Genomic DNA, 14273 nt, shown 5'->3' with positions numbered 1-14273 from the left:
AATTTTGGAAGGACTCTCCATAGGAAACAGGTTCCAGCCCTTGACCCAGACTCTCAGACCAGAGCTCCTGTTCCCAGGGGAGAGCCTTAGGGAGACTAATGATGATCTTTCACCTTTAGAGACTCAAAAATTACATACTCAGAAATTAGAAATTTGAATAAACAGAAATCAGGTATGGAAATAACATTTCCAAAATCTGAACCATACTATCTAGGACATGAACCATATAATTCCAAGAGAGGCATTACAAGATGAGCTATGACTCAGGGAACAACATGAAACCCAGAAGACAGCAATGGAAGAGAACGTCCAGGGTCAAGTTTTTAGGAAAGGGAAATTGGGGCAGAGCTAGGAAACATAGTGTGACTGTTAAAGCAGCATTTCTTGGGCTAGGTTAGTAGGGAGTAGAACTTCATTTTAAACCACAATATATGGAGATTGAGTAGGAAACTTTCTCTCTTGTCAGTACTACTCTAGGAAAAGGCAGGAATAGTGTACAAAAAGGTAACAGTTTGTCCTAATCTTAGGGAATTTGGAAGCTTGGTGAGTGGGGACTTGATTAACAACACTGAAAAATCAAAGTTTTAAAAGCACATTTTTTTCCCCTTTATAAAACCATTCAATTGCCCAAATGAAGTCATAACTGTCCCTGTTTCAACACACTGCAGGTCAGACTTCTCTCTTCAAATTTTCAGTTTAGGCTCTTTAAATCTCTGTGCGGAAATGAAGTTCAGTTTCAGACATTTCCTTCTTATAAATGGCATCAAATTTCTCATTTTGGGCGACAGTGAAGTAATTCTTCCAGTCACCTGTAATCCCTAAAAATTACAAATAAGAAAACATATGAATGAATAAAATATTTTCATTATGAAGGAAAAGCTAATGTATATCAAAAGAAAAGATTTGTAATCTCAGTAGTGGGATTGCTGGGTCGTATGGTAGTTCTATTTTTAGTTTTTTAAGGAATCTCCATACTGTTCTCCATAGTGGCTATATCAATTTACATTCCCACCAAGTACAAGAGGGTTCCCTTTTCTCCACCTCATCTCCAGAATTTATTGTTTGTAGATTTTTTGATGATGGCCATTCTGACTGGTGTGAGGTGATACCTCATTGTAGTTTTGATTTACATTTCTCTAATGATTAGTGATGTTGAGCATCCTTTCATGTGTTTGTTGGAAATATGTATATCTTCTTTGGAGAAATGTCTATTTAGGTCTTCTGCCCATTTTTGGATTGGGTTGTTTGTTTTTTTGATATTGAGCTGCTTGTAAATTTTGGAGATTAATCCTCTGTCAGTTGCTTTGTTTGCAAATATTTTCTCCCATTCTGAGGGTTGTCTTTTCATCTTGGTTATGGTTTCCTTTGCTGTGCAAAAGCTTTGAAGTTTCATTAAGTCCCATTTGTTTATTTTTGTTTTTATTTCTATTTCTCTAGTAGGTGGGTCAAAAAGGATCTTGCTGTGATTTATGTCATAGAGTGTTCTGCCTATGTTTTCCTCTAAGAGTTTTATAGTGTGTGGCCTTACATTTAGGTCTTTAATCCATTTTGAGTTTATTTTGTGTATGGTGTTAGGAAGTGTTCTAATTTCATTCTTTTACATGTAGCTGTCCAGTTTTTCCAGCACCTCTTATTGAAGAGGCTGTCTTTTCTCCATTATATATTCTTGCCTCCTTTATCAAAAATAAGGTGCAGAGTCTGGCTTTTAAAAATACATAAGAAAGATTAATTTTCTTGTCTAAATTTATGGGCTGTACAATAGTTTCCTAAAAGAGATTCTTTTAGTGTTTCTAATTGTCCTAGGTCATGGGGTTAGCACTGGCCACTGGATCAATGGTCAGGGAGTATTCTATTTCATGAGTTACTTTTGGAAACTGTACAAAGACCTGGTCAAGAGCACAGTCAAACCATGAAACAGAAAGCTGATAAGTATCATTTCACAAAAATAATAAATGAGTATGTTATGATATTTGGATGATATTTGTGTTTCCTGAATTCACTAGACATATCTTATTTTAATTTTAGAGGAGAAGAATAGCATTAAAATCAAACACATAAAATCCCTGAACCATTTTTACAAAGGTGAAACTGTTGGGATATAAATTTACATTTAATCTTTTATACTGGATGCTTAAAAATATATATTTGGAAAATTAATAAATTTTTAATGTACTGCTAATGGGTTTGGAGGAAAACATTAATTTTGCAAATTTATTTAATATTAAATATAATAGTGTTGAATTTCAAGCCTTATTAACCCATGATTGCTTCATGAAGATTTAAAACCCTTTTAATGAAAAATATCCCCATAGACAAGGTTGTTTCCCTGGTTTTTTACTTTATTCTGTTTTCACCAAATGATAATAGTTCTTTGGAATGTATGTGAGGGTAGTGCATATCTGGGATAGTACACCTCTAAAGATGTCACTGAAAAGAGAAAGTGCATATTTAAACAATAAAGAGTCATATATAAAGTAGTCTAATAATCTTCTATTTTGAGTATAAATACTATATACACAAACACATTTGCTTCACAAGAGTGAAGGAAGTATAAAAATTTTTTTGATAAAATAAATTCTTGCCAAATCTCAGGGTTTTCTGTTTTGTTGCTGTTTGGGACATAGGCATAAACATTGGACATTATCTATCCTCTCCCTAACATCGTTACTATTGTGTGACTAAATTTTGACCTTGATTTATCCAGCGTGGACTCCTTCAAGACTGAAGACCAAACTATGCTTGGCCCTTTGTCCATTCTTCACTTTTGAGCCCTTTTCAATATTCATTACATGCATGCCTCTTGTATTATATTATGAGCTTCTTGAGGTAGATGTACATGTCATTTATATTCTAGAGAATATGAGCTGCATATAGGTGTTCATGAAGAGCTTTTCATAAATATTAACTAATGAATAAAGGGTATTCTTTAAGTGTTATTGAATGCATGAATGAATAAATGAATAGATGAATCTTGAACTATTAGATTAGAACATATTAGACTAATATGACTTGCTACTTTTGTGTATATCATTTTTGGTCAGAAAAAATATAGTAAATGCTTATATATCTTTTCCCAAAATCCTCCCCCAAAATTTGTGCTATAGGTGTTATTCCTTTCTTCATTTTGTCAGTGATGTAACCGAAACTGTGGCAGATTTATTAATATATGCAAAGTCAAAGGTTCAGTGAGTGGCATAGCCTCGATAAATCCCAGAGCAATCTCACCACAAAGGTTATGTTCTTCACTACTCCCAGAGGGGATGTAAAGACTATCTCTCTCATATACCCTTTTCCTTTGAAGTTGGTGAAAGCATGGAATCCACATACTGAGCTTATCTCATCTATCTTTATACCCTAATGAGATATCATTGGATCATATCAATTTTCATATGACTGGGGATAAAACTCTCCTGGAAGTTACATTCAATGGTCTGGCATAATGAAAATTTGCCTTGTTTAATTAAAGACGTTTTTTGTCTCTGTTTCTTCCACAAGAAAAACATGTGTGTGTGTTATGTGTGTGTTGTGCATTTATCAGTCTTATTTGTTCAAACTTGTAATGCACCATTTACAATGAAAAATTTGCCTTGCCCTCTTATACCACAGATTATTTTTTAAGTGCAGTGTTTTTGAAAATTAAAAGAAAAACATAATTTAGTGTTTTTAGTATAGGACTACACTAAGTTACAGAGAAAACTGTGTTAGAAATATCTGTAATCATATAACTCTTTCAAAATTGAGGGTTTTGATCCACATGTTCATATGCACAATATATTCCTAGGGTTATGTTTACTTCCCGGCACACCAGCTGAAATTTTATCTTTTTCTCTCCAATCCAGTAAAGGACATTGAAAAGAAAGGTGGCAAGACTAGGTGGATAACTTCTCAAATTTTAGTTAATAATCTGTTAAATGCATTATTTTTATCATTAATAACACATTTTTGACACAAGCCATATACAATAAACCATAATATATAGTATTTGCCTTAATGGAAATAGAGCTGTATTTTGACAGTGAATGTCATATTTCTCTATTGTCATTTTCTTAAGTTAATTTTAGATTCCATGTTTTCCTATAATTCAGACAGTATTTTTAGGGAGGAAAAACTTCCCATATGGTAAAAAAATGTTATTACTCTTGGTGAATCCTTCTTAACAAAATGACCACTGCTTTCTAAATGATAAGGGGTCTTTAAAGAAGATGGTACTGTGTTGAGTGACATTAGTTTATTACTGGGGAGGAGAAGGAGGCCTATGACAATTTAAACAAAGATTTAAGATTTAGTAATAAAAAATTTGGAATGACTCACATCAGAATTGACAAAACCACTCCCTTTTAGCAGGGTAGTAAATAGAAGGAGAAATATGTATCAAGTACTCAAGATATTTTAATAACGTGTTTACATGCATTATTTCCTTTAATAATTTCTAATCTAATTCAGCAACTTTTGTGGTAGGTATTTTTAGTGTCCTTATTTTACAGATGAAGAAATTGATGCCAAAATTGGCTAAGTAACTTGATAGAGATTACAAAGCTAATCCTCACTTCAGAGTAATTCATAAGAAAGCAAAAAGGAAAATTAAACTCAGCAAAATATTAACCTTTGCGCATAAAAGAGGATTTACTGTGATCCATCACTGTACTTGGTAGATGTGTATAATTCACCAGAGGGTTGTCCTTCATCATTTCAAAGGAGGTATGATGGATGATCTTATCCAAGATCTCATCATTCAGGTTCTTCTCTAGAAATCTAACAATCTTCTTGATTTCTTTCTTTGGATTCTATCAGTGGGTAAAGAGACATATGCTAGAAAATGGTACACAATAACTCATTAACATAATGTGAAAAAAATCATAAAAATGAGAAAAATCAACAATTTATGTTTAGTAAAAGTAGAATGGAATATTTTGTTTGTACTAAATCTTATATTTTTAGTTTTCATTCAAAGTACAATAACAATAAATCTTGGCCTAAATATTAACAGTATTTAGAGAAAAAGATTATAGTAATGATTTTAAGCTCAATTTGTGATCAGATTTGAAATGTAAATGTTTTAGGGACCTAGTATCTTTGTTCCTTCTGCCATTATTTTTCTGTTCTTCATCAAAATTGCTTTCTTATTCTTAATAATAATATTTAAAAACAAAAATAATAAATTCAGGGAAAACTTCAGGTATTTTTTAAAGTGTAAATACTGATCAAATCTTGCTTGGATGTAAATTATTAAAAATAAACTCCAATGAAGTTGCAAAGATATCAAGACCTAAATTATTCATTGGTCTTTGAGAATAAGAAGAAAAAAATCTGAGAGATAAATCATTTTTTCAGATTCTAATGACATAAACTTAATATTTATAACTTTTTAGGAAGCTAAGTTAAAATCTACATAGATATATCTAGAAAGATTTTGAGGGGGTAACATCTAAGCTGAGTTTAGAAAGATGAGTCAGAATTTACCAAGATGCAGTCTGCTGAGTGGTTGGAGAGTGAATTCCCAGCAGGGAAAATAGTTAAAATTCTTGGAGGTATAGGTTCTCACAGTGTGTTCAAGGGAGAAAAAAAGCAAAGTGGTTGCAGTTAGAGCTGAGTTGTTTATAGGAGTGGGAGAGGCTATGAATCAAGAAAGATGAATTGGGGTAAAATTGAGAACATCCTTGGATGTCCTGCTGAAGGATTTGGACTGTATCTGATATGTAGTAGGGAAGCAACAGCATTTAATAATATGTCTTATTAACTCTCTGTGTGTTTATGTATGTGTGTGTGTGTGTGTGGTGAATGTATGTGCATGTGTATTTTTTTTTTTGCAATCTCAGTTTGTTGTCTTTTTTTTTTTTTTTTCTGTACACGGGCCTCTCACTGTTGTGGCCTCTCCCGTTGCGGAGCACAGGCTCCGGACGCGCAGGCTCAGCAGCAATGGCTCACGGGCCCAGCCGCTCCGCGGCATGTGGGATCTTCCCGGACCGGGGCACGAACCTGCGTCCCCTGAATCGGTAGGCAGACTCTCAACCACTGCACCACCAGGGAAGCCCTGTTGTCTTTTTTTTTTAAATATCTTTATTGGAGTATAATTGCTTTACAATAGTGTGTTAATTTCTGCTGTATAACAAAGTGAATCAGCTATACATATACATATATCCCCATATCCCCTCCCTCTTGCTTCTCCTTCCCACCCTCCCTATCCCACCCCTCTAGGTGGTCACAAAGCACCGAGCTGATGTAAAGGAGAAGGACACATTTGAAAGATATAATAGTTAGAGCATGTGAAACAATGGGATGTTCAGGATATAGTGGAACCATATCAGCTACATGAAAGCCAGTGAGGACAATTTACTTTCAAGCTTTGAACTCTGAATGAACAACCAAACATCATTAACCAAAAGAGAGAATAAAGGAAAAGGATTACCTGTTGGAGAGAGAGAAGCAAGACGAGTTTAGTTTTGAACATGTTAAATTTGAGGGTTGTTTTAATAAAAACATGGGTTTGAATTCAGGGTAGAAGTTAAAATGGAGTTTTTGGTGGGTCATTAGTACATAAATAGTTTTGGCAACAGTGGGCTTGGACATGATCATCAAACTATAGCAAAGAGTTCAAAAAGAAAAATGAGTAAGTGATAGAGATTCACAGGAAAACCATGACAGTGTGATAACCAATTAAATGTAGGAGAGAAGTTCGAAAAGAAAAGGTGCTCAAAAGAAACACAATGGTTAAGAAGGATGAGGATAAAAATGTCCCTGATTTCAGTTATTGTCATTAATGACCTTAACCAGATTTGGGTAAGTAGGCAAGGAAAATAGGCAAAGCAATCATGTCATTTTGGACTCCATAGAGTCCAAGTTGAAAAAATATAATAATCCTTTTACCCCAGGATGTAGCTAAAGAATTATCTAGAATGCATTTCTACCATTTTACCTCTTTCATATCTTCATAGAATAAGAAAAGTATTGGGTGTTCTTCCTTTTTCTTCCACCAGCTTTTAACGTGATTAAACCAGGAGCCAAAGGCCACTAAAACCAGAGAAACAGTCTACTTCCATAAGCATTCATCAAATCAAAGATTTGTTTGTGACCAATAAGTCAAAGTGTACAAACATTTTGTGGAATTTAGTACTCAAGGGAACTGAGACTGTAAAGCCAATTTAAACAATTATATACCATCAGCCATTTATGGATGTATAATCAGATTTTAAAAATATTAAGTACAAAAGAAGCATTTCAAATGAAAATACATTGACCTCTAATAGGTTATACTTAGCCTCACACAGAAGAAAACTATTCTTTTATGAAGTACTCAATCAATTATTTACCTAAGTACTATAAATATATAAATATATATTTATATTTATATATAAATACTATAAATATATAACATATAAACATATAAATATATAACAGATTTAACTAATGATTTGGGCAAGTTAAACAATTTCTATTCTGAGCAGGAACTGAGAATGAGTTTTTAGCAACTGAAAAGAGATTCAAGAATATTTTCATTAAGCCAATGTTTAATACCAGGTTTATATGTTGAATGTCATAGTAAAATATTAGATGTATTTGATTTAATTTTTAAATGGTATTTGAATGTACTTGTTACCGATTTGGAAAAATAAGTGTTTTGAAAGGAAAATTCATACTTGTAATGGTTAATATTATTTTTTAAAATAATTTAAAAATGACATTAATTTTTAGCCAAGGCCATCGTACCATTTCCAGTCAAGAATTTCTCTAGATATTCTCCCCAGGTTCCCGGAAGAGGTTGTAAATTATTCATTAAGTCAAAATGGTAAAATGAGACTGCAACATCCTTGGCATTTCGAGCCAGATAAATCATCTGCAGGGAGAGGATGAAAAAAATCAAATACATGATATTTTGTTTAAGAAAAAAAGTAACATATAGTAGGCATGTAAACCAACAGGTTTGAAATCCATGAAATTGAAAACAGGAAAATATTAAGAAAATTAATGAAACAAAAAGCTGGATCTTTTAAAAAAAATCAAGAAAATTGATAAACGTCTAACAAGACTGACAAAATAAATAGAGAAGACACAAATTACTAGTATCAATAAAAACAGGGGATATCACAACAAATCTTGCAGCTATTAAAAGAAAAATAAGAGTGTGAAAAGATACCAAACATCTTACTTCATCAGGGAAATGCAAATTAAAACAATGAGACACAACTCCATACTTTTTAGAATGGCCAAAATCTAGAACAATGACAACACTAAACCCTGGTGAGGGTGTGGAACAACAGGAAATCTCATTCATTGCTGGTGGGGGTGCAAAATGGTACTGCTACTTCATAAGACACTTTTTTCTTTCAAAACAAAATATACTTTTACCATATGATCCAGAAACTGCATTACTTGGTATTTACCCAAAGGAGTTGAAAAATAAAGTTCACACAAAAATCTGCAAATGAGTGTTTATACCAGCTTTGTTCATAATTGCCAAAATTTGGAAACAACCATAATGTCCCTCAGTAGGTTACTGGATAAATAAACCCTGGTACCTCCAGTCAATAGACTATTACTCATTACTAACAAGAAATGAGCTATCAAGCCATGAAAAGACATGGAAGAATATTAAAGGCATATTACTAAGTGAAAGAATGCAATCTGAAAAGGCTACGTATGTATGATTCTAACAATATGACATACTGGAAAAGGCAAAACTATGGAGGCAATAAGAAGATCAGTGGTTGCCAGGGTTAAGGGGAGAAAATGAATCAGTGGAGCACAGAGGATTTATAGGGCAGTGAAACTGCACTGTATGGTACTATAATGGTATATACATGTCATCATATATTTGTCCAAACCCATGGAATGTACAACACCAATAGTGAACCCTAAGGTAAATTATGGACTTTGGGTGATAATGATGTGTCCATGTAGGTTCATCAATTGTAACAAATGTATCGCTCTGGTGAGAGGTCAGAGATATTGATGATGGGGAGTCTATGGATATGTGGGAGCAAGGGATATATGGAAAACCTCTTTAACTTCCTCTCAATTTTCTGTCAAAATAAATTTGCTTTAAAAATAGATAAAATTGCTGTAAAATAAAGTCTGTTAAAAGAAAGAATAAGATGGGAATATTATTAACATTTCACTACAAAACTCAACAACTTAGAATTCCTCACATATCACAAACTAGCAAAAGCCAGATAGATAATCTGAATAGCTTCACAATTATTGGGAAAAAAATGAGTTTTAAATTTAAAAGTTTCCCCGAAGCAAATATCCAGGCTCAAATGTCTCACTGAAGAATTTTACCAAACTATTAAATAAGAATTGATATCCTTATGCTGAGTTTTCAGGGAAGGTCAAACTATATAAGACAGCTGGGAAATAATAGTAGCAATATTGTGCTGAGATAAGGATTTTGTTGCTTCATAACCTTGGAAAACTTGAGCATGTACATTTAGGCTAAAACGTATTCTTTTAATCGAAACACGTTTTTTTAATGTAGCTCACTTCTCATGGTAACAGATAAACAAAACATTTGAGCAATTACTTTACTTACTATGTGAGTGAAAAAGGGTTAAAAGTCACATTAAAAAATTTACTTGTGGTTTAGAGTATACCTTGCAGTTGTTTTCCCAGAAAGACTTAGGAATGAGATCAATTGGTAGATGTGTCTTCACAAGCCGGGGTGATGGATTCTTCTCTAATTGCTCTATACCTAGGGAAATTTAGTTTGGTTATGGAGATACTAGAGTCTCCAAGGAACCTGCGTTTCTGGATGTTCTTAACCAACTTTTCAAAATATTTTTGACCAGTATATAATGCTGCTAAATTTTGAACCAATCTCAAGCATCATTTATCTGGATTCTAAGAGCCAATATTTTCTAATGGTTAAGAGCTTGGGTTCTGCAGTTAGTCTCTTTGGGCTCAAATCCTAACTTTATCACTCATCATGAAATATCTGAAAGTATCCCAGAGTCTCTAGGCTTCATTTTAACCACCTCCCAAATGACAAGTAATAATACCAACCTTAGCAATTTGGAGTTTTATCATGCCTTTGCATTATTACAAGTAATTACAAAAATGTTTCCTGTATGTAGAGATATTGATAACTGGTAATTCTCATATTGGCTATTGTTATGCAGCAGCTATTGTAGTATAGATGAGATCTTTGTAGAGCATCACCTGTTGTACCTGCATTTTCATTATTTCCTTTATGTGTCATATATATATATATATTACGCATATAAAAAATGAAATTTTTGTGCAATTTTTAGGTGCTGGCTGAAATTTCTAAAGACATACAACTAATAAGTAATAGAACTTAGTTTCAAATTAAGTCTTTGGTTAAGGGTTATATGAACTTCCTTGTGACAGAAAGTATCCATTTATTTTCTACATGAAGAGCTAGGAAGATCCCAGGGGCCTAGATCAATCTATAAGTGACTTGGCCAGTCTGAGGGCACTTTTGGGGTAAAGGCATACTCAGAGAATTTCTGACATAGACCAGGAAGAGCTGTGATTACCCTTAATTTATGATTTTTTAATGGACTCAGTGGCCTTTATCACTTCCCAGATTTATCTGTTAATGATGTCATCCCATATAGAGTCGTCAGTCCCTAAAATCTCAATTATTCTTGTCTCCTCCTTCAGGTTTCACATCCAGTCAATCTTACAGTCCTGTACATTTTTTCACAATATTACTTACACCCAGTCTAACCTCTAGATTACCTGTTAATCCTATATATATCATCTTCACATATTTTGCATACAAAGGCACACCTGCCCCAAATTGTATGACTCACTCATTCAAAGCAATCCTATGCTTCAATTGTTCACAAAATTAACTACATATGTTTAAAAGCCACTCAGTTGCAAATAAGTCATCCTTTTTAAATGTTCTATACAGCCCATATTTTGTCTCACAGTTTATGTTTATTTATTTGTTTATTGTCAGTTCCCATGCCTCTTCCCATCCTCATTCCCAAATGCGCACTGGAATGGAGAGTCCATAAGAGCAGAAGCGTAGCTTGTTATGTTCACCAGTGAATATTCTGTAGAGAACAGTTCATAGCACATGGTGTCAAGAAGAACCCCTTAATATCAATGTAGATAGGGTTGACAGACTTAGGAAATAAAGATGCAAGAATCCCAGTTAAATTTGAACTTCACATAAACAACAGATACCTGTAGGTATCTCCCCTGCAATATCTGAAATATACTAAATAAAAGAAGTATCTATCTGATTTTCAAATTTAATTGGGTATCCTGGATTTTATCTGGAACTATTAATTATACACCTGTAAAATTCCACCAGCTAATTCCTTATGTTTCTACTGACCTGGTAGCTGCAGCTACTTTATCCAGCATATAGAAATGAGAAATCATAATCTTCCACAACTCACTCTGCCTCAATGTCCATGACTTGAAATTTTATGTGTCTCTTTTATAAAGTTTTCACTATCTGTTCTTCCTCTTCCATCTCTTAACTTCACTGAAAGATTGCTCAACCTCTTCTGTCTTGTGATTGTTTTGCCACATGAGGTCCTTTAAATGAACCCTTTACATACTTAAATGTGAATGTTGGGAATATGTAATGACATCACAAATATACACATTCAGGTTGCAGAGGAAATCTGAGTGTCAGTTTACTCTCCTTTACCTGCCAAATCTCACCTACTCACTCTCTGGTGATGCTACACAGCCTCACGTCCCATCCCCAACCTCTGTCTCTCACCAATAATCTCTGGCTCCCCTGTCCCTGATTACTTTGATTCTATCACTTTTTCATTTCATACTTTTCTATGGTTCTGGAGTCTTAACTCACTCGATTGGTTGCTTGTCCCAGAATAATCCTTTAGTTTCAAGCTTTAGCATTTGCTCTCTGACTTCAGGCAACCACACAGAGGGAATCATATACCCTCTCAGCTGGTCCTTCTCTGCCTGTGGAAGTAACTAGCTCCAGTAGGGGAGATAATTTGAATTCTGATGTTTACATTGATAGACATTCACCACCATAATACTGTCTTTTTATCCCAGGTTTCTAGCAGCATTTGAAAGCTAGCCCTCGCTTTTTGAACCCTTCTCAATTGCTTACATGATACCCTACTCTGCTGATTCTCTCTTAGCTCACTGAGTATTTCTTAAGAATTACAAGCCCTGCATGATCTGTCCCTGCCCCGTCTCCAATTGTTTTGCCTCTCACTTTTCCGTTCTCTCATTGTTGTTGTTGTTGGTGGTGGTGGTTGATTTTTTAGTCCCTGGACTACACCTAGGTCTTTTCTGCATCTAGGCCCCCATACCTAATACTTCATCTTCCTGAAATATGCTTTCTCTAGCACTGTGCAAAGCTTTAGGTCTCCATTCAGAGCCGATATCCCTAACTACCCAATCTAAAGTAAAGTTTGCTGATGTTCCCTTTCGTAGAGCCCTATTCTCTGGATATGTTAGGCTAACAATATTCGTATATTGCTAGTTTCTTTACTTATTTAATGTCACAATGTTATTGTAAGCTCCTTGGAGATAGGATATCTAATTTGCTGACTTTTTAAAAATAGATTTAATTAATTTATTTATTTATTGGCTGCGTTGGGTCTTCCGTTGCTGTGTGCAGGCTTTCTCTAGTTGCCATGAACAGGGGCTACTCTTCGTTGCAGTGTGAGAGCTTCTCATTGCAGTGGCTTCTCTTGTTGCAGAGCATAGGCTCTAGAGTGCAGGCTCAGTAGTTGTGGTGCACAGGCTTAGTTGCTCTGCGGCATGTGGGATCTTCCCGGGCCAGGGCTCAAACCCGTGTCCCCTGCATTGGCAGGCAGATTCTTAACCACTGTGACACCAGGGAAGCCCCTACTGATCATTTTTTATCTAGTCCATAGAACAGTGCACAGTTATTTAGAAGAACTCAGTAAATATTTGTGCAATGAAAAATGAATTGTATTAATAATAAATTTTATGTTTTATGAGACATTGGTACTTCTTATTTATTTAATTACAGCAATGTTCTAAATTAAGAAATTACTGTTCTAATCTGCCAAATTTTATACAACAAAATTCAGTAAAAGATAACAAATGGTTTTTTTATCAATGAGATTTTTAGTTGTTTTCCATAACAAAATTATTTTATCTTTGATTAGCATACCTGGATGTGCATGCAATGGACTAAACTACAGTTTCTCTGTATGCCTTGCTTATTGTACTGCTTGCAAAACTTCCATTTTATGTTACCAAATATACTCCATTTTCCTTGAATGGACATCACAAATACAGTGTTTAATATGTGATGTAAATACTACTACAAAATTATAAATTCTGGGTGATTTAAAATTACCTGAAGTCCCCAGTCCAGGAAGAGCCATTTCCAACATTGGAACTTTCACAGTTATAACATCTCGCTTACAGTTTTCAACATCTCCATCATTTAGAACCATGTCCAAAATTTCACTAACCCAAGTGGTGCCTGTGGCAAAAGACAACATTTTTATTACCTTCACCTGAATCTGGGGGCAAAAAGTCCCAGTTGGAAGCCTGCCACCTTAATATATTATCTTAGAAAATTAATTCTGCAGAGTTTCTCTTTCTATGCCCCAAATGTCCATTTTAATATCCTCAAAGTAGATGGCTAGACTGACTTTTAGGAATACTAATTTTATTTAGGATGTTAGCGATTTTATAGAGAAGCTAATTTTCAGGGAACAAAAGCTGAAGTCAGACGTGCATTTGTCAGGCCACAAAACTCACCTGATTTGGGGTAAGTGGCTATCACAATGTCATCTGGCCTGCTTTGGAACTGTTCAATCTTTTCCCAGTTGTTTGCAAAAGCATAGGTGATGGGACAGCCATGGACTATCTTCAGATTTTTTCTCAGGACATCTTTTTGGGAAGTCATCTTTGTTCCAGACTGTAAAAATACTTAATTGAATACTTAAGAATAATCAAATCATGGAGGAAAAAAGAGGGTAAAAATAAGAAACTGAGTAACTAATGTTATTAAGACACTGCAACTTGACAGTAAAATTGGCCTTTAACACACTGAGCACAAGAGATCTAAATACAAAGGGCATTTTTATGGGTGTACAGCTGTAGACTGCAAGAGCAGCAGCTGGCTCAGTGACAAGCAGATCAAAGGTCTTTAATGGAAGCTTTGGAAAGAAATAGAACTGCACATTTTACTTTGAATTAAAAATCCCACTTCACAGAAATATGCTAAAAAATATCTGGACCTAAAGCAAAATAAATCTGTCAGTCATTGTTATACTCCAGTTGTACCTCATTTTTTCTCACAGGAAACCTGTTGTGTTTCTCACCTTGAT

At 34.4% G+C, this 14273-nt stretch overlaps 1 protein-coding gene across 1 annotated transcript; it reads right to left on the bottom strand.

The window, feature by feature from the left end:
- Nucleotides 1-705: 705 nt before the first annotated feature.
- SULT1B1 (sulfotransferase family 1B member 1) lies at nt 706-13849 on the bottom strand (the record flags this gene model as incomplete). The annotated part of the gene is made up of 7 exons (XM_082652850.1): nt 706-818; nt 4604-4784; nt 6914-7008; nt 7705-7831; nt 9588-9685; nt 13292-13420; nt 13702-13849. The coding sequence occupies 7 exons, from the start codon at nt 13847-13849 to the stop codon at nt 706-708; spliced, it is 891 nt and encodes a 296-aa protein (XP_082508976.1).
- Nucleotides 13850-14273: the final 424 nt, after the last annotated feature.

This window comes from Grampus griseus, assembly GCF_964374135.1.
Source record: "Grampus griseus genome assembly, chromosome: 4".
NCBI lineage: Eukaryota > Metazoa > Chordata > Mammalia > Artiodactyla > Delphinidae > Grampus > Grampus griseus.
This window is presented reverse-complemented; position numbering and strand designations above follow the sequence as displayed.